Source organism: Euleptes europaea, chromosome 9 (genome assembly GCF_029931775.1).
Source record: "Euleptes europaea isolate rEulEur1 chromosome 9, rEulEur1.hap1, whole genome shotgun sequence".
Lineage (NCBI taxonomy): Eukaryota > Metazoa > Chordata > Lepidosauria > Squamata > Sphaerodactylidae > Euleptes > Euleptes europaea.
In genome coordinates, this window is record NC_079320.1 from 36,506,125 (window position 1) to 36,533,078 (window position 26,954).

Consider the following 26,954-nt stretch of genomic DNA (forward strand, 5'->3'; position numbering starts at 1 on the left):
CGGAAATAGTCCCACCTTTTTTTTCCCCTTTTATGTCAGTCACATGCTTTTCAAAGCAGCAGTTAGGTACAGTAATTGCCCAAATCTCTTTCTATGGTAAAAGCATTTAAGGAGGTTAATGATATAGTGCCACTGATTTATATTTACATAGTATCTTTAATCAGTAAAACTTATAAATCTCTTTTTAAACCTGCACAAAATAAAGGTAATGTTGTCCCACCAAAGAAAGGCAGCCTTCCTCAAAGAAATGCTGCAGATGCTAACAACATGGTGCTAATAATAGCTTGGCATAAAAGAGTTTGTGTAAGAATGCTATTTTTCTCATATGCTTGTTTTAGTTATATCCTGAGATATTGTCAGTGTTTCAGTGCTGTCTTTCCACAAACTATAAAACTAAAATTCTTACAACAGAGTGGTAAAATTCTATAGTATGCTAAAACTGATGTCAAATTTAATCTATTTACTCAAGGTAATTCAACCAACAGAGGATACACAGCAGTTAACAATATGGGAAAAACTTGGTGTATGTTAATAAGATTTATATTTATCAATGCATTTTAAGTATTAGAATTACTGATTGATTTTCTTTCTGAATGCCAAGTATCTGCAGTCTGTGGGGAACATCTTTTTTTGGGGGGAAGGGGGTGGAATTTATTTCCTTATTAAGCACACATAAATAGTTACCCATTGCATTTCTGAGTGCTTCATTTCTGGATCTGCACATTGAAGAAGAATGAAAATATTCTTTGCTAATTTGTTTCAAAAACATTTTCCTTAGTATTCTAACTACATTTTTTTTCTTTTACCTTATCATTAATACCCTAAGTTCCCTGGTTCCAAAGCATCAGTTTTGACTCAAGAAGACTTAATTTCAAGTGCCTTCTTACACACGAGAAGAAACCAGAAGAACAGCAGAAAATTAAATTGGGTCTCTAAGAAGCCCCCACTTTAAGTGCATCAGCATATTAAGGTTGCCAACCTCCAGGTACTGGGGAGAAAAACGGCACCTCTGTACCCGTACCAAAAGGTTTAGAAAAACAGTACAGGAAACTGTATATACACAAAGTGCAAATATTTATAAGCTACTGAGGTGAAACATAGACCATATACGTGACATATATACAACACAATTATATACAATATGTACAGTTCACACAAAAAATGTAGAGAAATTTCCAAAGGTCTCAACTGAGTACCAAAAATATATAGAGAAGTTCCAAAGGTCTCAACTGAGTACCAAATGAATGCTAATATTGTAATCCTTGTGTAAAGTTCATATAGAGCCACAATCATCGATGGATACGGCCGTTTCAGATCCACAGCAGTGGAAATCTTGGGGATGTATGCCACAGAAAATGGTTGAGCAATCTCAATAGTTTTGCCCCCCAAAAAGGCATACTAATTTTGGGTAATACTATTCTGTGCTTAAATCATGCCATTCCATGCAGCACTAACAAAAAAAAAAAAGTCATTAGAGGAAAGGGGAGGAAGTTAAGGGGGTGTTCTCATAGGAGAGGAATGCAAACTGAAAAATGTGCCACTTTCCATGTGAACATATCCTTCATCTTACCATTTCACAACAAGTGTAAGTTTTGAAAACAAATGTAAGAAAAATGGGAAAATAAAGCTCTCACGGTGACCTGAACAGGAGGCAAGGGTAATGCAATGTAATCAATAGTAGGCCTTAATGAAAACTGAAAATGTACATTATTTCTTGTCCTTTCTGTTGTGCACTGTGAGCTACTTAATTTCTTCCAGGTTTTCAACTAACTGCCCAAGTGTAGAAATGCTATGTGCAAACACAACTTGTGACAGTTAACTGGTTTCTTACAAACCAAGAAGTAATTAATTTGCTCATAGCACAAAAGACGAGAATATAGGAAGTTGAAGGATTGTATGAGTAAGCTGCAAGCATCTTCTAGATTCATTCTTGTGGCATCTAATAATGGTTTGATGTTTTAGGCAGCTGTTTCTGTGTGAGGTAAGGGCGGGTGTGCCTTAGACATGTGCCCTTCCATTTTGTCCCAAATTCATACTAGGGTAGCCTGAGTATAAAAGGAAGAAAACCTTCCTTCTGCTTCCTCTCCATCCAATGAACTCCTGGCTTAGTTTCTACCCATGGCTTGAAGAAATATGCCTAACTGGGCCAAGGCTACTACAAGCACCAATCAAGGTTTTTGACAAAGTGATGAGACTCTTTACACACGGTTGAAAGATGTGTTGACATCTTCAATGTGGTGATATTGGAGCTAGCTTGAGATGGATCGCTAGTACAGCCAAGCTGTCACATTACTGTCAAGCTCTTGGGGTTGGCAACCTTCACGTGGGACCTGGAGATCTCTTTGAATTTCAACTGATCTCCAGACTACATAGAGATCAGTTTACCTGGAGAAAAGGGCTGCTTTGGAGGGTGGACTCTATGGCATTATACTCCACTAATTTTCCTTCCAGACACTTCCCTCCCAAGGCTCCACCCCCCTCCCCAAATCTCCAGGAGTTTCACAACCCAGGATTGCAACCCTTCATAAAGCTTCATAATGCCTACATTAAGATACGATATTCCAGGTGCCTGCACACACTGCAGTGTGCATCATTGAGGAAGGGGAGGCAAGAAGCTGAAAAAGGTAGAACAGGAGGGTAAAGATGGGGATTAGAGCTTCCACAACCCAGACATTTGGGATACTAGCCTGCAGGTGTGGCTTTCTGTCTGGAACCTGCTTGGATGGGTTGCTAGTCATCAAAATGGATGGAGAAGCAATGAAGGAAGTTACAACTGGCCTGTTGGGTCACTGTGAATTAACATAGTTTTAGCTGAGAATGCCAATATGATACTAGGTTTTTGTCAACTGGAATAGTAATGCACAGGATCTTTTGGATCTAAATATATGTTGATTAATTACCGTGTGCTCCCAATTGGAATCTGAGACTAGGCAAAGGAGGGGGCTGTGTGTCCCTCTTAAGCTGCCTTTGTTTCTAGTCAGTGGGATGAGATAGTGTGGAACTGAGCCTGATCGTGCCCTTCTTTGACTTTCTACCTTTGTATTGTAGAAAAGCACAACATTCATTTTATGGGGCTTATGTGACTGACAGAGAAGGGCTTGTCATGGTTGCCATGTTAGGGAGAGGGTTAGAAAGAAAGACCAAACAAAATGGAGGTTTGAGGGCTCTACGCTCCACATTTTATCTTCACAACTACTTTATATGAATGTAGTTATACTTAACATGACTTACATTTAGAATATCTCTGCACTTTCCGGTTGGAACCTTGCTCCTCATCCACAGCGAGTCCATAATTGCACTAATAATATGCAGGTTATTATAATATCTTGTCGTGTTTTCCCATGTGCTGGAGTGTTGTTGAAAATGCCTGATTAAACAATGTTACATTTCTTTGTCCTTTTCTGACCGTGGTCCATAAAGATGTGTCCTCCTTAACAGCATTCCGCAATTGCAAGTATGTGATTCCTCCTTCCCTAACAAAAATGGTGTATGCTGTACATTCAGTCTTCCAATTTCCCCTGATTGGTGGTAAATTTCAGTTATCTTAAGGTAACTTGCTTTATGTTCCCCTACAACACTCGCAGGGGTGGCTTTAGTTGTCTCCTCTTATGCTTCCATTAATTTTTTTTTTAAAAAAAACTGGGAGAAATAGTGTGTGCAGGAGTGGCAGCTCCAGCAGGAAAATTCTGCCTCCATTTGCAGAACCTTTGGCTTTAGAAGATTCATAGCTTGAGAGAAGATAGGGAAGACTTGGAAATCTGGTAGATAATCTCTGTGGATAGTGTCAAGAACACATATGTGACTGCATTAGACTGTAGTAGTACTTGTCTAGACTAAATGACCACATCCCATGATAGTAAAATACAATTACTTGGATTTGAATTCCACTGACATCAAAAAAAGATTGCTTCCCAATCATCTGTGCTCAGCTTCGGAGCATCCAAATAAATTATATCGAAATAAACAGTTGATTCATATGTTAACTTCTTAATGAGAGAACGCATAATAAAGCTCCTCTCTATCTGCTGTCGGCTCTGGTGATGACTCAGGCTCTTCCTATCAGCATTTGCTCTCCTCCACTGCTTTCACACCATTGGCAGCTACATGTAGCTGCTTTGGTCAGAGCGCTTTGCTGTGCTGACTGTGTTCTGCCTAGTGACAGCTGATCTTCCCTGGATAATTGAAAGGAAGGTAGTTGCCCATTTCTTCAGGGCAAGAACACTTGCCACCAGCCAGGGAAAACAAGGATCCGAAATGCTACAGTGAAACACTGCTGCAGGAAACAGTTTGATGCTGCTGCCGAGGATGGATAGAAGTTCCTTTTGTGTCAGGAGTGCAGGGCAAGACAAGGGAAAAAAGAAATGCTGCAAAATCTATTTTCAGCTGAAGCCTGTACTGCCTGTTATGGAAAGGCTTTTTCTATATTCTTGGGATGTTGGTGCACATGTTCTCTCAGATACGTAGTTAGCAGGAATGGAACATTTCAATATATTTGAGTTGGGAAAACACAATGTAAATATAAATCCCTTTTTCTGGCACATACAGATGCATTTCTGACACAATGATATAAGCCAACTGTGATGGTATTAAATTTGGAATCTATAGAATCTCAACTCCGGAACAGAGGCTTTTTGATTAACCCCCTTGTCAGGTTTGCCATTGTGTTTCCAATATGTGTGTGTGTGTGTGTTCACAAATTTAATTTAGTAATAATCATACCACAAAATGAAAATGTGCATCTCTACAATGGTGGTTCCCATGCTTTTTGGGGCCACTGTTCCTTTCGTTCCATAGACTCATCCCCACTGTCTCCAACCCTATAAAAAGCAATATTCAGAATAGCAGTTTGCATAACCCACTAAGGAAGATAATAACAATAACATTCCAAACAGTAATGATTAATTACACATTTATTCAAAATCCAATTAAACTTTTCAGTTTAATTTATTGAACAAAACTGATGAACTTGATCGAATGATAACCAGCTTTTCAAAGTCTAATAGTCATTTAGCAAGAATCTTAGATATCACATTTAATAACTTCTTCACTGTTCAGTAAATTCTTAATGTGATGGATGGGCTTGATGAAGTGATACCAGTTTCCCAATGTTTGGTTTAAAGTCACTGAACAGGAGTTTTAAATCATCACGTTTAGTAACCTGGAGTCAATTTCTTTGCTTGGAGAGAAATTGGATGACCACGCTAAAACCACGTTCCACCAGATATAATGTTGAAAATGCAACAAGGAACTTCTTAGCCTCTGTCCATAGTGCAGGATAGCGATCAGAAATTTCCTTCTGTAACCAAAACTCTTGGTACAACTTCTTAAACCTTGGCTTCTGCTCAGTGCCATTTTGTAGTTCAGCTAGTTCTTCTTCTCTACTACCCCAACTTCCTCAGTATCTGAAAATGGATTTATCACCCAATCTGGAATTTCCATCAAAAGAACATATGTTCATGCAACATATCTAAATGGTCACAAAAAGCTTGCAGATCATCTTCTTGTATCCCACCTTTGTTTTTTAGCTCAAGCAGGCTAATTACCAATAAATTTTAATTATAGCCATAAAAAGATCTCTGCTTTAATGGTTATTTTGGGGGAAAAAAGAAAAAAAAGGAAAAACTCAGCACCACAAACAAAATTAGTTACTAAGGGTAATTTTTCTGAAGCTTTTTGCAATGCATTCCAATGTATGTGTATGGTAAATATAGAAAATTTGCAATCTCCATATTCAGTTCAAAAGAACTCCCAGCCCCACCTACCTCATAGGGCATCTGTTGTGGGGAGGGGAAGGGAAGGTGATTGTAAGCTAGTTTGATTATCCCTTAAGTGGTAGAGAAAGTTGGCATATAAAAACCAACTCTTCATTTCTGAGCTTGCTTCAACCACACAACCTCTCAGATGATACATTCCTTATCACACATATTTGTTGCAGTCACCTATTTCATACAGTCATCCCTTTAGTAGAGTTTGTCTTTGTGCAGATGACAATGAAGCACAAAGAAATGACTGGGTACCACTTGCATGTGACCCATCAAGGATCTTTCACCCATCTTTTCTTAATTTAGAGCGCATTACTAAAAGGGGAGACCCGAAATTCATTTGGAAACGGCATGACCCGTGCCAGCTTAATTGCCCACTTAACACAGTATAAGGGTCACTGACGCTGGTGCGGGGGGCATTCCTGTCGGAGCCTGGGCTCTGCAGAGCTGCATGAGGCTCCCCTGCCAATGCAGCCTCTCCAGGAACTAAATCCTGGAAGAGAACAGTAGTGCCTGCAGGAGTGGGGGGCAGTCCCGGGGCAGTCCCGGGGCGGAGCTGACTTCCATTTCCAGCCCAGGAACACCCTCACTGCTTCAGCGGAGCTGTGACACTTTTTTTCCGAGGGGCATTTTACCCGTTTTTGCTTTTTTAATTCTCTGGTGGCCAGGAAGCCATCGAGGAGTTACTGTAGCTGCGCTGCTCCCAGCCACTGTGGATCTATCTCCCCCTCAGGAATGGGCTGCCCGTACAGAATATGCTACCACAATAGATGGCCGAAGGAAGTCTGCTGTAGACATTTTAGGATTGTCTTCCATACCCTTTTTCTTCATTTTTCACTGTAATAAAAGAAAACTAATTGTACAGTTTTGCATAGGATTGCCAATTCTAAATTGAGAAACTCCTGAAGATGGTGGATGGTGGACCCTGTGGAAGGTGGGATTTGGGAGTGAGCTCAGCAGGGATATGATTCCATAGAGTCCGCTTTCCAAAGCAGCCATTTTCTCCAGGGGAATTGATATCTGTAGTCTGGAGATCAGCTGTAATTCCAGGAGATCTCTAGGCCCCACTTGGAGATTGGCAACCCTAGTTTAGCATAGCCTTCCCCCTCCTCGTTGTGTCCTTCAACTCAATTAATGATAATTTTTTTTTTTTAAGTCATGCCTGTGTGGGATGTGCAAATATGCAGTAAGATTTTGTTGGCCCAATCAAAATAAAAGTCATGGTGCCAGTATCCCGTTCTTGTTAAATAAAACAAGGGCTCAAAAATGCAGCTCACAGTCACAAAGCACACTAATTGTTGTTATGATGGCCTGGTGTCAGTGATGAAGAGGATAACAAAGTGGCCTATTTCAGGCATAATATGACTCATCAGTGACTTCGCCATTGCAGTGAAGAGTATGCTAATCACATATTTAAACAATACAGGCTTGGAGAGGATTGCAAATCTCTCGCAGAATGCAATTAAGTACTCTATAATCTTGATAAATTGGAAGGACGGGCTGGAATTTGATAGGATAGTACTTCAAAACAAAACATAATTGCTTTGCCTCTGAACACAAAATAAAAGACCTAAGCGGGTAAAGAAATATGGGGCGGGGGTGGGGGGGTGGATGGTTAAGGAAGCTTGGCTGAGGAAGGCGTATGATGAATACATATTGGCTCTAATATCTGACTATCTCCGCTATAATAAAGAAGAGCGAAATAGACTGATAACCGCACTGTGATGTTAGATAAACTTGTCGACACAGTCTGGCATGGTGTAACCTTTGTACTTCAGAGCATTGGACTAATAGCTGGGCTTTATGTCAGGAAAAAAATTGGTGAATTTTATAGAATACAGGTAGAGAATTGTATGTTTCAGTGCACAAAAGAAGAAATTCCCAGCATCTAGAAAACTAGCATGTCCAACCAAAGGGTGTATTTCTCCTTGACAGGCATAGGTGTAAAGTTTCAACATTGCATCAATTAATACCAGACATCTGTGTTCAAAAGTGTTATGGGACTAGGAGTACTATTCATCTTTGTTTGTTTATGAATGTGTAGACCTTCCCTTATTTCCCCTCCCCGATCTTAATGTGGGGAAACAAGGTGATAGAATAGATTGTCCTGCAGCAGATGGATGGATTTCATTTTTCAATGCTTTTTCACATTAAAAAAAATCAATGCAAATGGGAAACTAGCAAAGCACAGGAAAATCATCCACCACTTCTCTCTGCTTGCTCTGCTGGTTTTCTGTTACAGGGAGATTTTAACATAGGTGAGTATTCCAAAATGTGATCCTCAACCTACAACCTGACATCTTTTCCGCCACCCTGGCATTCTACCATCTCACTCCCATCTCTTCCTCCTGCATATATAAATCAGCCCTTCTTCACTAATAAAAGGATGATTGTGTATTTCAGAAATTGCTTTTGAAGTTAATAATGAAATATGCTTTGGCTTGAGTATTTAACTTCAATTACAGTGGCCCACATCCAGTGATAGAAAGGACCGATATTACAAAAAGAAGAGATTAGCCTTTTTAAATGCATCACCATTATTGGGATATTTGAACAATTATTAGGCATTAATACCATGAAATGTGAAAATGAGTTGCACTAGGCCTTGCACAAGTAGAAACACAAATGGAGATACAGTGGTTGACCTAGTGCAAGTGGCTACTGGGATCTTTTTTATTGTGTTTCTGCTTGTGCAAGGGCTGTACTGCAAGTGGAAGTTTTGTGCTGGTCCAGCCGTATGACTTGAATCCTGACCAGACTGGTATTTTCCCTTTATACCCCTTTCCCGCCACAGTCCCCCTTCATGTCATTCCTGAGGGTCCCGTCTCCCTTGGGAGCAGGATTTTGTTGAGATCAACGGAGTACAGTGGAAGGAGGGAGATAGGAAAGTTCTGTCCTGCTGTTGGAAAATTTAGGCTGGATCCAACCCAATACTAGTATTTCTGAAATTCAGGGGTGGTGAATAGCTAGTTAGATGAGCAGTTTTGCACATGTAACTGTAAACCTGAGTATTGACCCAAAGTATGGGTTGCACTTCTGGGATCTCCAGAAGGGAAGATTGAGTTTGCAAGTGCCAAACTAATTCAGGCCCATTATCTCCACTGGAGATAAAGTGGCATGAGAAGAGAGGATATGGAGGAACCAGGGGGGAATATTTAGAAACTGTGCAAGGATGTGAAATTGCACAGCTGGGATTGCAAGAGGGGAGTAAATGTGAAAGTTGTAGTGACGGAGGTAAATGTGCCATGAGTAAGGTGTGTGTACCCTCGGGACTTTAGGCTGGGATAAAGACTGCAGATATAGCAAGGGAAAGGATGTGCTTTTATCAAGTCATGTAAACACTGCATTATGCATTTTGCTAACCACAATCACACTTCTGGAAAAATTGTTCCTTAATAATTTCCTCTTTATCAGCTATTTCATCAGTTGCATTTCTAGGAGAACTGTTAATATAGCTTTAAGACAAACACACTTATAATAAGTGTAAAACTGAGTAGTTATTACTCCCAAGCATTGAAAATAAATAATGGAATAAACTGTTAATTTTTTTGAATGTATAGAATAGTGGACAATCAAGCATCATGGGACAGGACAATCAAGCATCATAGGCCACATTTCAGTACTTATGTGCAGTACTATACCACAGTATCCATAATTACTTAAAAACGGTGTTAAATATACAATGTGGGCATTATGCACAATATTTACTTATCTACATTTTTTAAAAAAATGTCTGAAGGTACTTGATCATGAACATTTAAGAACATTTCTTGTTTCGGGCCATGGAAAATGTTTGAATGCATCTAAAGGTTTTATGTTACTTTAAGAAGATGAATAGCATGTTGTTTGTAATGTTTTGAGGAATATAAAAAACTCTTGCATGCTTGTTTAGGGGTTTGAAAAGATAATATATCGGGGGGAATCCATGACTGGGTCTTCCCAGCATTTTAAAAATGTGAGCAGATGTTTCATGAGGGTTCTTTTCTGCATTGAGGTTGATGGCTGAACAGGGAGAAAGAGGCTGCTCATCCCCCCCCCCCCCACATTTTGAGGTTAATAGCACTGAAACTACCGCAATGAACAGCTCCTCCAGTTGAGGATACAGCTCCCTTAAATGATACCGAGAGATCCACAATTCCAGTCCCATCTACTTTCATCTGATATCTCTCTTTGAGGCACTAAGCAGAAAGGTGTACCTTAAAAGTCAAATATATTCAGAACCTCCAAAAATGGCTCAAATGAAAAATAGTCTTATCTCCTTCTCTTTTATTGCATGGATCTTCTTCAAATGAACAGAATTACATTGCCTGACACATGTAATCCCATTCAGGGTTGAAACAAATGAAGCTGTGTATGTGTGTTTGCAATATTTGGTTCTTAAACCTTTTAAACAAATTCACTTGATTGCAGGTCCAGTACTCAGAAATATGCTTTGACAGAAAAAGTGACCTATTTGCATTTAGATGAGCCATCTGTCCCCTTTTGATGGTGGAGGTAACAGCGTCAGCATCAAAGTCATTCCAAGTGGATTGAAAGCAGTGAGGGGTTAGGGCCATGTCCATCAGCGCCATATTCATCCCCGGTTGCCTCTGAGTCAGTGTCACTAGAATGGATTTGACTTGAGTTGAACAGTGATATTATACATCCACTTATGTGCAGCACCCTGAAAAGCTGGTATACTTGGTAATTTTATTCCTGCTGTGAGCAAGTTAGCTCTTGGATGCTCTAGTTCATCTTTTTTCTTTCTTTTTTTTTGACCCTTACATATGGGCAAAACTCTCAGTATTGTGAAAGACATTTAATGATCTTTTGTATTTACTTAGATAAAAAGGTGCTTGTCTGCAAAAGGGAGAACACAGCAATTATTAAATTCGTTATTTAATTCACAGCCTGGAGAGACCTGATGCTCACGTTCCGTTTTGATTTTACACAGCTTCTGAATAAATTGTACATGCCAGGCTGAGCATTGTCAGCTTATTTTAGAAATTGTATGTGAAGCCTGGATATTGCAGAATGGAGAGAGAACAAACAGAGCCCTATTAGAATTCAAACACAGGGTCAAATTTAGACTAGGTTTGAAGTCTTTGTGGGAAGGAGCCTTCTGTCTCTCTCTACTTCAGAACAAGTTTTGCAAAAGTTAAGGAGAGGTGCTGCCCTTGGACATGAGCAAGCAGATTCTTTTTGTTCTCAGCTACTTTGGAAGATGTGCTGCCTCTAAAGTAAGGTAGCAAACAGAGCAGAACAAGTGCCGTGTTGGCTAAGAAATGCATTATCCAGGAGACCAAACCTGCTATATGCAGAACAGTAAGCACAGCCTTTTAATGGAAGGCTAGTTGATTCCTTTCAAAGCTAGGAGACACAAGGCTTTTTCAGATGTTTTCCAGATGTTATTTCCGTGTGTGGGAGAGAGCAAGCAGGATCATGCACATTATTGGTTATCCCAACCTATATGTATTGATATGAAAGTCAGAATAGAAGAAGAGGAGTTGGTTTTTTATATGCCAACTTTCTCTACCACTTAAGGGAGACTCAAACTGGCTTACAATCCCCTTCCCCTCCCCACAACAGACACCCTGTGGGGTAGGTGGGGCTGGGAGAATGTGACTAGCCCAAGGTCACCCTGCTGGCTTCATGTGGAGGAGTGGGGAAACAAATCCAGTTCACCAGATTAGCCTCTGCCGCTTTTATCGAGGAGTGGGGAATCCAACCTGGTTCTCCAGATCAGAGTCCACTGCTCCAAACCACCATTCTTAACCACTACACCACGCTGGAGTCTGCTTATACAACTGCTTGTACAACTGAACACACATCTTGGGGAGGGACTCTCCACCTGTTGGTTATCTGGAAAGTTAAGGGTTCCAACCAAATGAAGGAGACCCTCCCCATGTACTGAGTGCTATATGCAGTCAGGTCTTCAAATCAAAGTATAGTGAAATCAAGATTAGAGACAATAATACGATCCACTCTTTCCTCTAGGGTTGCCAACCTCCAGGTGGTACCTGGAGATCTTCCGCTATTATAATTGATCTACAGATGACCAAGACCAATTTCCCTGGAGAAAATGGCTGCTTTGGAGGATGGGCTGTATAGCATTATACCTTGCTGAGGTCCCTTTCCTCCCCAGACGCCACACTCCCCAGGCTCCACCTTCAAAATCTCCAGGTATTTCTCAACCCAGAGCTGGCAACCGTACTTTCCCCACATATTGAAATAAAATGTAAAACTCTTTAGAGGGGAAATACACTGAGTTTTGAATGGCTGAAGGTAAAACTGAACACTGCACTGATACCAGTAGCCATAAAATAACGTGATTGTTCCATATACCCATAAATAATATTATTATATAACATGGGAGATTTCTTCTGTGGCTGAGGTCAAGTGCAGTAATTGAGGTCTTTTCCAAAGTCATTATTATTTAACATAGGTGCTTGAAAGAGGAAAGTAGAGTTCTGTAGTAGCCCAAGGATACTTTCTACACTCAGTGCATGCTGACAGGTGAAGTAGAAGGAAGAATCCAAACTGTCTTGGGGATTGTGGAAACAGAACCAAGGTGTGGTATATACAAATTTAATACAAAATAAAATGGTGTGATTTTGTGTATCATTTTAGGCAGATAAATTGGTTCAATGTAGGCTTTAACCACATGGTAAGGATTCTGGGTTTCCCTGTCATTGCAGTGTAAATGCAATCACATTGGCAATGAAGCATCCACACAGGAGTTTCCTCCCTCAGTCACCTCTTTCCCTGATTTTTTTTCCCTCCAGTACCCCTGGAGGGCTTTATTCATGCCTTTTAACCCTTTTCGTTGCAGATATACATCTTCACACTGCAAAGGGCTAGAAATTTACTTTTTTAAAAAAATGAAAGCTGGGAATTCAGAAATTAGTAATTCTGGCAATAAATTGTTACAGTGCAGTAACAATTACTGATTTTTACCCCTCTCCCCAATTGGGGTGAGGAGGATATGGTGACTGTAGGGGGCTAAGGCAAGGCACGTTGTGCTGATGTTGATGGAACCTAAACAAAATAGCACTTTCCTATCACCACAGTGTGCAAACACACTTTGGCTGCAATCTAAAAAAAATATTTCAAACCAAGTCTGAGAAAGATCAGAGCAAAATGGGGAAACCCGAAAAGTAGAAGATTAGGGGACAATGTCATCCTGGATGCTAAAAAAAAAAAAAAATCCCGTTTGAATTTCAAACTGGAGCAAAGCATCTGGGAGGAAGCAATCCTGATCTGGCTCAGGCTCTCTTTTTCTCTACATCACCTCCAGCATTTCACAGATAAAAATAGGAATGCCGTGGTGTAGTTGACACCTCTATTCTTACATCAAGGATCACAGCCTGGGAGCTTCCCCCAGCACTGCGTATTGCTGAAGGCTCTTTGCCTGCTGCCTCTTGCATTTATTTACTCTGCAAAAGCCTTCCTGGTTGAAAAGCAAAGATTGTGCTTATTCTTTTGCTTAAGGGTCCATTAGAAAAACATAATTGTCCTATAACAACAATAGCCAGTATTCCCCAGCCAGCCTCTTCAGGGGCTAAGCTCTGCCATAATAATACCATCACCAGGCTGCAGACACCCCTCTACACTAATGATACTAGAAAGTGTGTTCCAACCCCCACTCCCCGGAGTCTTAAACATCGGGGAAATTTTGCTTTTCCTAATTATTTTGGGGTCTTCTGTAATAGAAATCATTTGTTGTTGATTAGAAGCCTGCATAACCCAGCTTTGGCCAGGGAAAACTAACCATCATGGGCCATAGTTAGTACTTGGATGGAAGACCACCACAGAAGACGGGTTGCTGTGTAGGGGAAGTCAATGGCAAACCGCTTCTGTTCATCCCTTGCCTTGAACACCCCACGAATGGGATTGCCATGAGTCAGTTGCAACTAAGTGGCTCATTATTCTTTCAAGTCTTTGACTGTATTACATAATGGGGCTCATACTACACATTTTCAAAGTAAAACCTCCATGCCTTAAAAACCATTTCACTCATTCCCAAAGATAAATATTTCATAGGTTTATTTTCCCCCACCGCAATCCTAAATTGTCCAATTTCTCCACTGGAAAGGTTTCTCCATTAATTTTTTTTTAAAGAGGTGCTCAAGGGGGGAAAGCACCTTTATAAGGAACTGGAGCCCAAATATTTCTGAAGAATTAATCTTAATATGAACAAATAATTTCTCAAATGCTCAGCAGTCTTCCATAACCTACAACATTGCCATCTGTATTTTTTTTTCCCAGCAGGACTCTTGTGCCTTTAGGAATGGTGTATCAGGCAGAAACACATTAAGCAAATGGTGAGTTTAAGGATAAATACAACTCATGCAGTTGTGCATGCAAAATATGTGCAAGAACTAAAATGAGCTCCTTGTACAACTAGCTAAATTGTATATTCAGCTTGTGCAAGGGCCTGTATATCTAAATATGGGATTATTGGTATGGCCTAGTTTTCGTCACAAGAATGTGAGTGATTTTCTCAAAGAAGAGAGCTGCTCTTTGTGAAAAAGCTGGTTCTTCCGTTAAGGAACAGATATTTGGCCAGAAAGCATATAAGGCTGTGTGTCATTTTGCTATATTTGTTCTGCTTGTCACAATGGCTGTTACCACACTTGTATTCCCAGCAATGTATTAAGAGTTTGAAAACGTTATAAAAAATACTGTTCGCACTTTCTCTGTATTCTCAGCGATGTATTAAGAGTTTGAAAACGTTATAAAAAATACTGTTTGCACTTTGTTTGGCCCCTTTAGCTGTGAAGACGTCTTCCAACCATTTATAAGCCGTGGTATACAAAAACCCTTTTAAAGCGATGTTTTTAACAACATTTTCAAACTCTTAATACATCGCTGGGATTAGCTTTGGTGTGATCATGCAGACAAATTTGGTTGACTATGTAGCATTGTCAGACCTGTTCAAAATGAGGACAATATTTACTGCCCTCACTCTGATTTGGCTTTGTGATTTTGTCATATATACAGATGCAATTGCTTTTTTTATATAATTTTTTTTTATTATTTTTATAACATAAAACAAAACAGAAAAGAAAAATACAAATCGATACCTTCAAAATACAAAATATAACTACATTATATGATAAAATACAAATAATGAAGGTATCATAACAACTCACCACCCACCTTATTAAGTGTCCCATCACCAGTGTAAGAGACTTCCGTAGAAGTGTCTAAGCAGTTTAAAATTAAAAATATAATCATCAATTCAATTGTTCTATTGTATCTATAACTCGTTCACTATATTAGTAAAATTCATTTTTGCCATTTTATCCCAATATGCAAAGGCCTTTGACCAAGTAGTTTTAAATTCTTCCAGATCCTTCCCATGAAGGGAATCAGTTAGTTTGGCCGTCCGCATATATATCCATAATTTTTCTCTCCAGTCTTTAATTAGAGGTCTATTTACTTGCTTCCAGGATTTAGCTATTATAATTCTTTCTGCAGCAAAGCTATATTGACATATGACTCTATCTAGATACAATTGCTTATATGACATCATCCCAGTGCATATCAAAAGTAAGCAGTTAGGGGGAATCATGGCAACTACCCAGCCTTGCTTTTGCCCTCTTCTCAGTTTTCATGGATGAAAATTTGATCCAGCCCTTCAATTGATTCACTACTCCTAGTAAGCTGAGCTCAGCTGATGTGAGTCCGCTTCTGACTGTCTGTGATGCCGGAATTAGCTGCATTTGAAGAGCTCTGTAGTCTTGAGAATTGTTCCTAATGGGGAGGTCAGGGACATATAGTTCAGGATATCATGCTGGAATGGCAAAGGGGAAAATAACGGACCTAGCAGTTGATTGCAATGAACTTTAATTATAATGTAGTTAAAGGGGCATCTTCCAGTAAATCAACATAGGTTAGTATGGAAACTGAAGTTTGCTACTCTGTCCGAAAAACGTATTTGCATAGGCTTGCTTACTGCCTTGGGTTCTTGATATAGCTAGTAGTTAATGTTACAGCATGAATCACGCTGAAGCCAGGCATTCCTATGTGTATTCTCTACAAATCTCTAGAATAATTTTTCTGTTCAGATTCAGGAAACCTCCACACATATGTGTTAAAACAAAGGAAGTGTAATTATAATTAGTCCTCTAAAAACAGAAGGGAAATAGTAAATAAAAAGGAGGATGAGACGATTCTTTTGAGCTTTTGAATATGTGTGTGTGTGTGTGTGTGTTGTGTATTGTTTTAATTTGAAAAGAGCTTTATTTGGGGGCTTCTCATAACTCTAAAATCCTAGTTCTTCCCAATGATGTTTTCCTTTAGATTCCTGATTGGAATCTTCTTTTTCCCTAGTTATATTTTTGATAACATCTTATCAAATTCCCCCTTTTAATGTATACTTTCACATACCATTGAATGACTGCAAAATCATTCAGGGCTGCAAAATCTCTGTACTTTCTACATAGGCAGGATTTCAGAAACGCTTGAACCTCTATTTGTGGTTGAATATCCTTCTCCCCCACCTGAGAACAAGAACTCCCACAAGCTTCACTTTTCCTCTTACCTTTTGCATATGTTCAACTTTTATTTTTATCAATGTATCTAATTCTCAACATGGTCAAATCTGAGGATACTTAAATCCAGAGTTTGGGGTCATGAACAGACAAGCCAATCTTTCTACAAACCTGAGGAAAGCTCCACGTTTGCAGAAAACTCTGAAATCTTAAAAAACAAAAAACTTTCCAAAACAGTAATTCAGAAATGAATGTGCTCAGTATCTGTGCTAGGCAGTCACAATGGTATTGCCAGTGTCAAAGCCTTGGTTTCTTTTAGTAAAAGGCAAGGGGAGGGGGCAGAACTCTTTCCGGAGTCATGGCTTGATACCACATGATTTGCATGATTTCCCCAAGACTGGCTGCTTGCTACTGTTCAATAGCAGCTATTGCACAAAAGTCCACGTGGTGAAGTGGTTAGAATTTCAGGCTGGGATCTCTGGAAGCTCACTGGGTAATCTTGGGTCAGTCGCACGTTCTCAGTCTAACCTACCTCACAGGGTTTTTGTGGGGATAAAATGGACAAAAGGAGAATGGTGTATGCTGCTTTGGGTCTCCATTGTGGAGAAAGACAGGGTATAAATAAAGTAAATAAATAATAAATATAGCTGAAGATAGGAGGCACAGAAAAAAGTAGGTTTGTTGGTGGGTGGGAAGGGGAGAAGAAAGCAGGGAAAGGGGAGCGGATATAGAGGTTGCCAGTTAGAGGGAAAGAGGAAATAGTGAGGGGTGGGGGCGATTCAGGCGAAAATGAGGTGCCCCGTAACTCCTTGCAGGTTCCCCACTGGGCAGCTGAGCCCATACATGCACTTTGGCCATAGTCTTCCTAGGTGGAGGCTGTAAAACAAGGGAAAGCTGACACAGGGGACAGGTATGCTGAATGCTGGGTGGGAAGGAAGCAGGGAAAGGTGGGAGGTTATGGGGCCTTTCAGGGAAGTGAAAGAGGAAATAGTGGGGGAGGGGAAATGAAATGCCCCCCACAAGTTCCCCACTCGTTGGAGGAGTAGCCTCTCTATGCTGCTTGTTGAGGAGATAGTTGCAGACTTCCTTTATGCTAGCATGGTACAGAGGTCCTTGGATAATAATAGAACTGTGCCTTTACAGGAGTGTCAGATTTTTACAGAAGTGTTACACGACTAATGGTATAGTCCTGTGCAAAATTACTCTGGTCTAAGCTAATTTATTTCAGTAGGCATCACAATGCATATGATTGTATTGTAAGTGCTTCATCCCTTAACCTTCAGTAGGTCACTCTGATGTTAGCCCTACATGGAACAAGAATCGTGTGAGTAAGAAGGAATCCCTTTCATAGTTTACTCACTTGAGATCAGCCATAACCTGAGCGAGTATCATCATAACTATGGTTGCAATTTTTGAGGGTTCATTGATTTTCATAAAATCCATTCATTGCTTTAACTTTTATATATATATTTAATTTATGTTGTGGATAGCATGTTAAAAAGTATTTGTATTTTGGATTCCATGTTAAACACGTGTTAAATACATCTTTCCTGAAGATGTACCGTCAAATGACATGGAAATCGTTTATCCCTGGCATGAGCCCATGCAGCTGAAACTACATAGTCAGGGTGAATTATGTGGTCCTTTCCTACCTGGTAGTCATGAGACTGGAAGGGCAGGAACAGCCTATGGGATTGCTCACCCATGTGCTTCTAGTACTCTGACATGTATAATTCAGCAGTATAGGTTCATACCCCGTGCTCCCCTGCTACTGCATGTGAGGCCCAAAAGAAGCCTCTCTTTACCCAACAAAAGTCAGTTTAACTAAGGTATCCTGTATGTCCTCTTTGTCTTTTATTTTTTTCTGGGATCAACCTGGCAATGGTTTATGATAGTCTGTCCCACACAGAGAAATGTGCATATGCTTTGTCAAAAATAAGTAATTACCGTGGGAAAATGCATGTTTGTAATGTATACCAGCATTTTGTAATACTCGTGGTAAAGTGCAATAACGGTTCAGATTTTAAGGTCTCGGCTCCAAAGCTGTAGAGGCTTTCTAGTGTGTACATGGAATGTACATAGTGCACATTCATCCACTGAAACGTGGGCAGTATCAGCATAAGCTTTGGAGGGTACATTTAGAACTGTCCTTGGCGTTGCAATGAGTGAGGAAGCAATATGCGAAGGAATTGCCTTCATTCCTATAGCACAATCTTATGCAGAGTTACTCCAGTCTAAGGCCATTGAAATGAATGGGCTTATATTGGAGTAACTATCCTTAGGATTGCACTTTTAGGGTCACAACATCTTTGAATCAGGGTAAATGGGTAGAGGTTTGTAATAAATGTGATACTTTCAGTTTTTGTCTATCTGTTTGTTTCTGTAAAATATCTAGCATATCACTATATACTTGCATTTTTTTAAAAAAAACCTTCAGTTTATTATAGTTTTCATTATTTTTCTTCTTTCCTGTTTTAAAAGCATCATCTTATGTGTATAACTATATGCTTGTTACTGATATTCATGGGAGTTACATGTATCTACAAAAGAATACAGAGAGAGAGAAAAAGAGAGAGAGAGAATTATAAATATGCCCTGTGCTTTGTTTCTGAATTGTATTGAAGTCTGTTACATTCAGAGGCTTCTTTATACATTATAGTGTACGCAGCCTGGGTCTGGGGTCTCCACCCTGTGTCCTGTGTAATAGTCGTGGATGACTTGCAGGTTCTCCTCAATTTCTGATTTGGATTACAATTTTTGTGCCCTTCTACTCTGCAGGGGGCATTTTTCACGGTAGATTTTGCTTCTGTTTTGCCACGGACTAAAAAAAAACACGATTTAAATGTTTTTTTCATGGCCGCGATTTATCCCCGTCAATTATCTGTAGTTTTGGTTTTTCATGGGAACAAAGCACGCTGTATTTGACAACGATTTGGTCTGTCCCTTTTGCAGGAGGCCTCCCCTTCCAACAGGCTCATTGTTTATGCCTGCCCCCAGCTCCGCCCCAACTCTGCCCAGCAGATTACCTCGTGCGGTTCACCAGCCCCAGCGCAAAAAACAAGCCCCAGTCCCTCTGGTCTCCTCCATTTTTCTTCCACCCTCGCTCTGTTCTGCTTTTGGAACAGTCAGATTCTAAATTGGGGGGGGGCAAGGCAGCGCTTTCCTCAAAGCTTCCCTCTATTTTCTAGAGGTGTGGAACCCATTGCCCTTTAATGAAAGACAGGATGGGGGGGGGCAGGGAATCCATGTGCCCAGAAGTGTTTAGCTGAAAGTGGGAATGGCGGGGGGGGGGGAGAGGAAAGAAGGCCCCTGGATTGCAATCCAGCCATGATCCGGCCACATTGCATTGTGAGAGACAGGAGGGCTCCTAGCTTGCGCACCAGCCCCGATCCAGCCAGTGTACATGGCGGGGGGGGGGGAGAGGAAAGAAGGGCCCTGGATTGCGCGCCGGCCATGATCCGGCCACATTGCATCGTAAGAGACAGGAGGGCTCCTAGCTTGCGCACCAGCCCCGATCCAGCCAGTGTGCATGGTGGGGGGGAGAGGAAAGAAGGCCCCTGGATTGCGCGCCGACCATGATCCGGCTACAGTGCATCGAGAGAGAGGAGGGAGATAAGAGCAGGCTGGCCGCCCCTCTTCAGAAGAGTGATGGGAGGAAGTTTTGCCTTGGGTTTTCCGCTCTCAGGATGCACATTTTTCCCATCCGAATTCTCAAAAATCCCCCCTCCCCGCTGGAGTAGAGGGGCCAACAGCCCCTTCCCTTGAACATCCCTCCCACGGGTCCAGCTGCCCTAGACTGAGCTGCCACCCCCACGGGGAAGGTGTGCGGGGACAGAGGGAGAGAAGTGCCAGGATTCTAGGCAGGCAGGCAGGCAGCAAAAGGGGTAGTATTCTTGTCCGAGCGCGAAACTCCCCCAGCCAATCACCGTTCTTGGGGGAGGAGAAAGGAGACGTCCCGGGGAGCGAAGCAAACATTTTTTCATGGGCATCCGAGAAACAAAACACGCGTCCACAGGAAAGATCGTCTCAAAAGTGGTTTGGATTGCCTCTCTTTTAATGCGGCTTATTTTGCTCAGTGGGGAAAAATGCGGATCTCCAGTGAATAACCAAAATTTGACTCCGACGCAAATCAGCGTCGAAACAGCAGCAAATCTCCATGAAGAATACCCCCAAGCAGGAGAAAATACTGAAGCCCCTTCTCCATGTGTGCCACAGTCACAATCTGAATCAGGTGTCATACACGTGGGAAGTGAGGATAATCCACAACTCATGTCTGACACAGGGTGGGTACCCTGAACCCAACCTCTGTCCTTTGTAATGTGTAAAAGAGTAATTCTTAAAATCTGTTCCTCTTGGGACTATAGGGTTGCCAACTCCAGGTTAGGAAATTCATGGAAATTTGGGGGTGGAGTCTGGGAAGGGTAAGTTTGGGGAGGAGAGAGACCTCAGTGGTGTAAAATACCATACAGTCCACCCTTTTCTCCAGGGGAACTGATTTATGTCATCTGAAGATTCATTGTAATTATGGGAGATTTCCAGGCCCCACCAGGAGGTTGGCAACCCTATGAAGCACATTGGCCAAATATTGCTTTTGAATCAGTTGCATAATTCATGATGTTAAGAACTGTCTGTGTTTCCCTCTGAAGGAAAGAATGGAGTAGAGGTCAGTAGTTGCATGGAGTAAGGGTCACTGGGGGTGAAGGGAGGAAGCAGTTGTGAATTTCCTGCATTGTACAGGGGGTTGGACTAGATGACCCTGGTGATCCCTTCCAACTCTGTGATTCTATGAATGTGACAAATTGAAATAACCTAGCATATTTTAATTTTGTTTTGTTTTCTGCCTTTTCACTGGTTGCTGATCCTTTCCTTCTCTATACTTTTATTATAGGGACAAATTTTGTTGTGCAAATATAGTAGCAGTTTTGTTTAACATTGCTAATGAGTAATTAATGGATGTGATTTCAGCCACCCTTAATGAGCAAACTTGGCTAAAAACATGAGCTCAAAGCCTATAGGTTTTTTTAAAAACATAACTACCATAATGACCATGATGCTTTTCACCTCTCTAGGCCTTGCCATTTGTGGATATCAGAATGGATTATAAAAGAATAGTGATGTAAGACCCGCAGATCCTCTGTGAGATAGGTAAGCATTATTATTCTCATTTTACAGATAGGGGAATCATGGACAGAGAGGTTAAGTGATTGTTTTCCCTCCCTCCCCCCATCCCCGCCAAGGCAAAACCAGAAATAGAGCTCGGCTATATTGTCTTCATAGCTTCTGCTTTAAGCACATTGCCATCCTTCTTTCAATGTAACCTCTCTGACTCTATTTCCCCAGCTGTAAAGCAAGGATAATAATACAGAATTCTGTCAGGCACACTTGTGTGCCTGCAGAAAAGTGAGGAGAAGATTAGTGCTGACCCCACTTTAGAAACCCATCATATTCTTTCTCAGGTTTTTTGTTTTATTTTTTTAGTTTCCTCTTACATTTTGTAGAAATGAACTAATTGGCAGGATATTGGCTAGCTTTCTTGGTATGGCAAATATCCAAGTTTCAGAATAATTGATCTTTTGGGTAGGGTGATTTTAGAAATAGTTGGGAAGAGGACTCATGGTACAAGGTAGCTGTTAATTTCCATCACAGGAAGTCTTCTAAAAATAGATTTTGCAGCTCTCTATTTTACCCATTCAGTATAATTCCATTAGCAGTTGAACTGATAGAGAAGGAGTTCACTTACCAGCGCTCCTGCCCCCTTACGTAACTGGGACTCCATGGCCTCTGCCGCCAGGCCTGCTATGCTCCCACACACCCCAACACCCCTCGCTGAACTGAAGCTGGTGAGGCCAGTGCAACTCTTGAAACCCCCAACCCTCGCAGCTGATGCCAGCAAGCCTGGCGCGGCTTCTGCCCTCCCAACCCCCTGATATCGATGCCGGTGAGTCCAGCGTGGCTCCTGTCCTCTACCACTGGGCCGGGTGTGGCTCCCCAACCCCTTCCCCCTCACAGCTGCTGCCAGTGAGGTCAGTGTGGCTTCCGGGCTCCCGGCCTCCCTCGCTCAGTCCAGCATGGCTCCTGCCTCCAAGTCACCACCAGCGACAGAGGTAGGGGCATTGTTTATGAATGCACAAACAACGCTTGTGTTTTGGGGGGATTTAAACCCCCAATGTAACTTGTTTGTGTTTTCAGATTTTTCTGCAAACCATGGGGTTATCCCAAGTTTGAAGAACAATCTTTCTCGCAGTGTGGTCTCATGCCACGTATTTAGATATCTGCAGATCCGCCCTCACTTGAGAAATAGGTATATTGATGATTACAAGGTCTTGCATATTGTTTAATTTAGCTGATGATAAAGGTATGTGTAAATACACTAACAGAGTTACACACACACAAGCCCATTGACTTCAGTGGGTTTAGAATGGTGAAATTCTGCTTAGGATTGCTCTGTAAAGAGAGTAGTTCTAAACATGTCTGCTCAGAAGTAAGTTCCATTTTATTCAGTGGGGCTTTCTCTCATGAAAGTGTTCTTAGAACTGTACCCTAAACATCACATTTGTTATCATCTAAACAATGGGAAACCTGTCCAGGGTTCAGCTTAAAAGTGGGGTGTGGTAGTTAAGAGTATCAGACTAGTTTCTGGGAGACCTGGGTTTGAATCCCTACTCGTGCTATGGAAGCTTGTTGGATGACCTTGGCCAAGTCACGCTCTCTCAGCCTAACCTGCTCCACAGGGTTGTTGTGAGGATAATATGGAGGGGAAGAGCAAAATGCAAGCCATTGGGGAGAAAGGTGAAGTACAATTGAACTAAACAAACAAATAGATCAGACATGAGGGAACTCTGTGCGTCCACTCCCAACCTGCAATCCATCCTCACCCCTGCCCCCGTTTATCCTCCCTTTCCACTATTGCCTGGTTATGGGTGTGATAGTCTCTTGGATTAAGAGGATCTCCACAGGCCCTGCTAAGGACAATAGAAACTATGCCTTCCACAGTTTCTGGTGACCCTGGATGTTGTGCATGAACCTCCAGGCCCTAAAAAAGACTGAATTGAGCATTCCACCAGTTTACTCCTCCTGATGGTAAACTTAGATGGAAAGAGGAGTGGTGAGTAGGTACATGGTGAGATGAGCCCATTATGAGTTGAACTTAACCTTCAGAGGGGTTTGGAGTTGGCTTATAATAGCTTCAGGTATTCCAAACTCTTCTGAACCTTCAGTGCTGAATTTCAGCAGCATCACTACTTATATAACCACTATTTCTATGGAAGCATTGAGCGATTCTTGTTTCAATTAAATTCAAGAAGACTACACAGCATCAGTGTATTGTTGAATGCTAACTTAGAATATACAGTGCAAAAATATCTGTGCTTATAGGCATTCCATTTTAAAGAAAACATTTTTTTATTAATTAGTGCAATAAGTCAGGGTTTATTTTATACAAGATTTATATGCTTCTTTCTCTTTGTGCCATCCTTTATATATTATCCCAGTCATGTGGCAGTCATGTTGGGCTTATCAGGCACAACATTTAAATATCCCAACCATGTGTGGGGGGCCTAATCTCATGGGCTTTCCTCACAGAATTCGTAAAACCTTCCTACCTCACGAAGTGGCAGTTCTACAAAAAGAAGTTTTCATCTACAGAGTTGGGTCATTTAAACAACCTACTGACCATTCATGGGCTGTTTATAAATGAGCAGCTCCCATACAGTCTAAAGGCATCCATTGTCTCTGTTTGTATGAGCAAGGAATTCTATATTGCAGATGTTTGGGGCATGCTTCCTTACTGAATATCTTGGTTTATTCATATCTATGTATTTCTCCAATACCAGTGATGTTACACTGTTGTTGACACTATTACCTAACTTTTGAGGCAGCATTTCAAGAGACTCTTAGGATTGCCAGTAGGGTTGCCAACTCTGGGTTAGGGACTACTTGGAGATTTAGGGGTGGGGCCTGGTAAGGGGAGGGACCTCAACAGGGTATAAAGTCATAGAGTCTACCTTCAAAACAGCCATTTTCTCCCATGGTACTGATCTGTGTAGTCTGAAGATGAATTGTAATTCTGGGTGGTCTCCAGCCCACACATGGAGGTTGGCATTCTTGGTTGCCAGCCTCCAGGTGGGGTCTGGAGATCTTTCAGAATTACATCTGATCTCCAGGCTACCAATAGCAGTTCTCCTGGAGTTAATGTTTGCTGTGGAGGGTAGAGTCTATGGTCTTACACCCAACTGAGGCCCCTCACCAAACCTGGGTTCTCCAAGGTCCACCCTCAAATCTTCATGAATTTCCCAACCCAGAGTTGGCAACTCTAGAGACTGTACCTGCTGGAGTTACTGTTTCCTATAAATTCACTTCAAACTTTATACATTAAATAGGTTGGAGTGAGTTCAGGGATTGTTCTCCCTGGAAAACGGATTGTGTAAACAGGGTCTTGGTCTATTAATTTAATAATCACAAATCTAATGTATATTTTAATTGGTTTTTAATTGAAGGTGTCCCCTGTGAAGGGGTGTAAAGCTCTGTGATGATATTGCTGTAACAGAACTGTGTGTTTTGCTAGCTTTTATCAGTACTTTAGAGGGGTTTTTCCAAACAGTAAATAGCATGTTTATATTATTTATTTATTTTATTTAAATTTTAATTTACTCTTAAGCTACCGCTTTTTAGATACTTAAAATGTTCTCCTGTTAATGCCTTGTGGGAAATTACCTTAAGTTTTTAGATTTTTTTGCTATGATTTACATGACTAAACTCAGTAGCAAGTTAGAAAACCTCATTTTACTTTGATTCCAACAGTTCCCTCCCACAAAATCTCCTCAACCCCTTTTCTCCAAATAGCTTTTGCTACTTTTATGTCAAAACTTTTAAGAGAAAATTGCAAAAATAATATTTCAAGGAAAGTCGTCTTTAATGCATAAAGTAAAACCACAACGAAGGAGAAACTATCTTAATTCAGATCATAATGTTTGTTCCCATAAAAAAATGAAAGGATACTGTTCCTTTTTAAAAAATAGAAATTGTTTTTCTCAGGGCTTTTTTCTGTGTGGTGCTCAATACTCACCAATGCTGAGTGCTGGCACCTTTGGCAGGGGCATGTTCCCATGTCCTGTAAATCACTATTGGAGTCATATAACTATTTTTATAGTTCTTTGGATCATAGTCAATGTAGTTTTCTACATTTTAGGAAACTGATACTTTACAACAAATCTGAATGTGCACAATTCAGTGTAAAAATGCTAATATCACTCCTTGGGACCCCAAATAGAACTTCTGCTTTCATCCAATAGTGCCTTTAATCTATTTAGAACCAAATTTTAATCATAATTCATGACCACAAACAGTGCATTCTTGAAGTGGGAGCGGGGCTGAAAGTGATCTGGAGGTGGCTTGACGTTGCCGCCAGCATAAGTGGCCTCTTATCACGGAATAAGAGGCACTTACATTGGCGGTGGGGGCAATTCCATCGGTGCCTGGGTGCCGCGGAGCTGGGTGCCACGGAGCTGCTCCTCTAATGCCGCAGTCTCTCCAAGACCTAAACCTCGGAAGAGAAATGCGGTGCCGGCATTGGGGGGGGGGGATGTTGTTCCTGGGGGCGGAGCTGATGGAAGAAATATAATACAAAAGCACTATTGCTTTAATGTCCATTCTGGGTTGACTGTTTCACACATAATGTTCATGAAAGAAATGGAACAAGAATAGTGGTTTCACTTTCAGATAAATGGATGAAGAGGAGCTTTCTATCATGTTTTGAGAGTAATGGTCTGTGATAAAAAAGTAGATATTAAATAGAATTTAATGTATTATTGGAGGTATAGGGAGTTCTGTTAATTTTATTTTAGGATAGGGACAAATGAGATGAGATGGCAGATGATCCATGATCTTATTTGGAGCATATTTGTTTTTAAGTAGAATCAGCTGGCAGAGAATTGGGGTTGTAATTTGGTCAGGAAAGTGACACAGAGGGAAGGGGCTTTTAGCCAGCATGGTGTAGTGGTTAAGAGCAGTGGACTCTAATCTGGAGAATTGGGTTTGATTCCCCATTCCTCCACATGAAACCTGCTGGGTGACCTTGGGCCAATCACAGTTCTCTCAGCACTCTCTCAGCCCACGTGGAGGAAGGCAATGGCAAACCACCTCTGAACGTCTCTTGCCTTGAAAACTCTACGAGGGTCACCATAAGTCAATTGAGACTTGACGGCATGCACCCCCCCCTTTTTTTTCTAGTTTAGCTTTAAATATCTCAATTGCTTATCATTGAAGTCTGTCTGCCTATTGTCTCATTTTCATAAGGAAGATGATTATCTAGTGAGGGTTGCTGCATGAATCATCCAGATTACATTGGGAGTTTCATCGCCAACAGTGGAATAGCCAACCCTAGCAATGAACAGCTAGACAGGGTGAAGAGAATCATGGTGGACAAATGAGTTGTTGCAGAACAAAGTTATTGTGTAGATGACCCTTGATTTTTGAGGCTAGCCAGGCTGGAAAATAGTAGTTAAACTCTATAATACATATGGAGATAATATATGTGTAGGTTTAAAAAAAACCCATTGCAAATCACAGCAATTCTTAGCTCTAGTGACTGCAGGTACACACTCCAGCCACTGCAAGCTGCAATCCTTACATTCATTTAGGACTCGAGTAATAGTCATTGAAATCAGAGGGACTTAGTTCTAAGAAATCATGCACAAAATGACATGTACCTCCAGCT

General features: G+C 41.1%; 1 protein-coding gene across 5 annotated transcripts in view; it reads left to right on the top strand.

Moving 5' to 3' along the window:
• The window catches only part of PCDH10 (protocadherin 10), a 52,911-nt gene that overhangs the window by 24,440 nt on the left and 1,517 nt on the right, over positions 1–26,954 (top strand). For 2 of the 5 annotated variants that reach the window (XM_056855180.1, XM_056855182.1), the window contains one exon: positions 21,310–21,385. The exons of 2 other annotated variants lie outside the window; for them this stretch is intronic. In XM_056855180.1, coding sequence (XP_056711158.1) covers positions 21,310–21,344 — 35 coding nt within the window. In that variant the 3' untranslated portion in view covers positions 21,345–21,385. Of the gene's footprint in view, positions 1–826; positions 965–21,309; positions 21,386–26,954 lie in introns of those variants that run through there. One more of the 5 variants, XM_056855179.1, reaches the window with a different exon arrangement.